Raw genomic sequence first — 1105 nt, forward strand, 5'->3', positions numbered from 1 at the left:
GGGGCGGGGGCCGCGCGGGGCCCGTGGGCCGTGTCTACCCGTGCGCTTCTTCCTCTCTCTCCTCCCGCCATGGCCCGCCGCCGCCGCAGTGCCCAGCCGGCTGGGGGAAGATGCCAAAATGGCCACCGGCAACTACTTTGGGTTCACCCACAGCGGGGCTGCTGCCCAGTACAGGTACGGCCGGGGTGCGTGCGCGGGACCCGTGCGGCCCATCCCCCCGCGCCGGGGGGCGGGGGCGCAGCAGGCCCCGGCACTAAAATGGCCCCTGACAGTAGCGCGGGGGGTTGTGGCCGCCGCTGCCTCGCCCGCGGCCCCAGCCTGGGAGGCCTCGCCCCGGGGCCCCTGGAGCCCTGTTCGCAGGAGCCCTGGGCTGGGTCCCCCTGTCCCCAAGGTGCGAGCGGGCCCCTGGATAGGCAGCCTGAGGTGGTTCATGGGACTCCAGGGATTGGTGCCCCCATGACTTGCGGCCTGAAGGGGCACGTTGGTCGCGGTTCATCCTCCAACTCACCAGTTAGTGGGCTGTGTGTGAACAGGATAGTAAAGCTGTTGCCACAAAGTCCCGTTTGTTCAAAGCTGGGGTCAGATCAAATCGGGGCAAGGGGCCGAGGTACAAATACGTTCTGGTATCCTGCAATCAGATGGAGAACTGGGCAGCCTGGGATCTTTGGAAAGCCTTTGTTCCTTTTCTTGGCTAAAGGAGATGTTGGGCCGTTGTAATTTAACAGTAGCTTAGCAAAATTTGTGGAGCAGGAGATATGACAATAGGTCTAAATGACTTCAAGAGAGTTGCGGTAATAGAAATTAATGCTAACTACTGTGTTCTGAAAGAGTCCTAAAAGTCTTATTTTTAGAGCGGTCATGCATTTGTGGCATCAGAACAGGTATTTTCGTTCCCTGCTCTGTAGAGGTCTTACTTTTACACTGATGTAGTATTGCTCACAGCAGAGGATGGCAGCTCTGACTCCAAGCCTCAGATAGGGAGGTGATGGACGTTAATGGAAAGAATTTCCCTGCCTCGGATGAATGAGGCCCAACTGGGCTGACAGTTGTTTTGTTATAAAATGTCCAGAATATATTTGTTGAACTTCAGATAGGATAGCAAGCG

The 1105-nt window shown here is 57.4% G+C and overlaps 1 protein-coding gene across 3 annotated transcripts in view; it reads left to right on the forward strand.

Annotated features, from left to right (window-relative positions):
• ZFR (zinc finger RNA binding protein) overlaps positions 1 to 1105 on the forward strand; it is a 73785-nt gene that overhangs the window by 313 nt on the left and 72367 nt on the right. For all 3 annotated transcript variants that reach the window (XM_019517999.1, XM_019517997.1, XM_019517998.1), the window contains exon 2: positions 90 to 174. In XM_019517999.1, the coding sequence (XP_019373544.1) occupies positions 90 to 174 (85 nt within the window). The remainder of the gene's footprint in view (positions 1 to 89; positions 175 to 1105) is intronic.

The sequence above is a fragment of the Gavialis gangeticus genome, unplaced genomic scaffold, assembly GCF_001723915.1.
Source record: "Gavialis gangeticus isolate Ggan-Ray unplaced genomic scaffold, GavGan_comp1, whole genome shotgun sequence".
NCBI lineage: Eukaryota > Metazoa > Chordata > Crocodylia > Gavialidae > Gavialis > Gavialis gangeticus.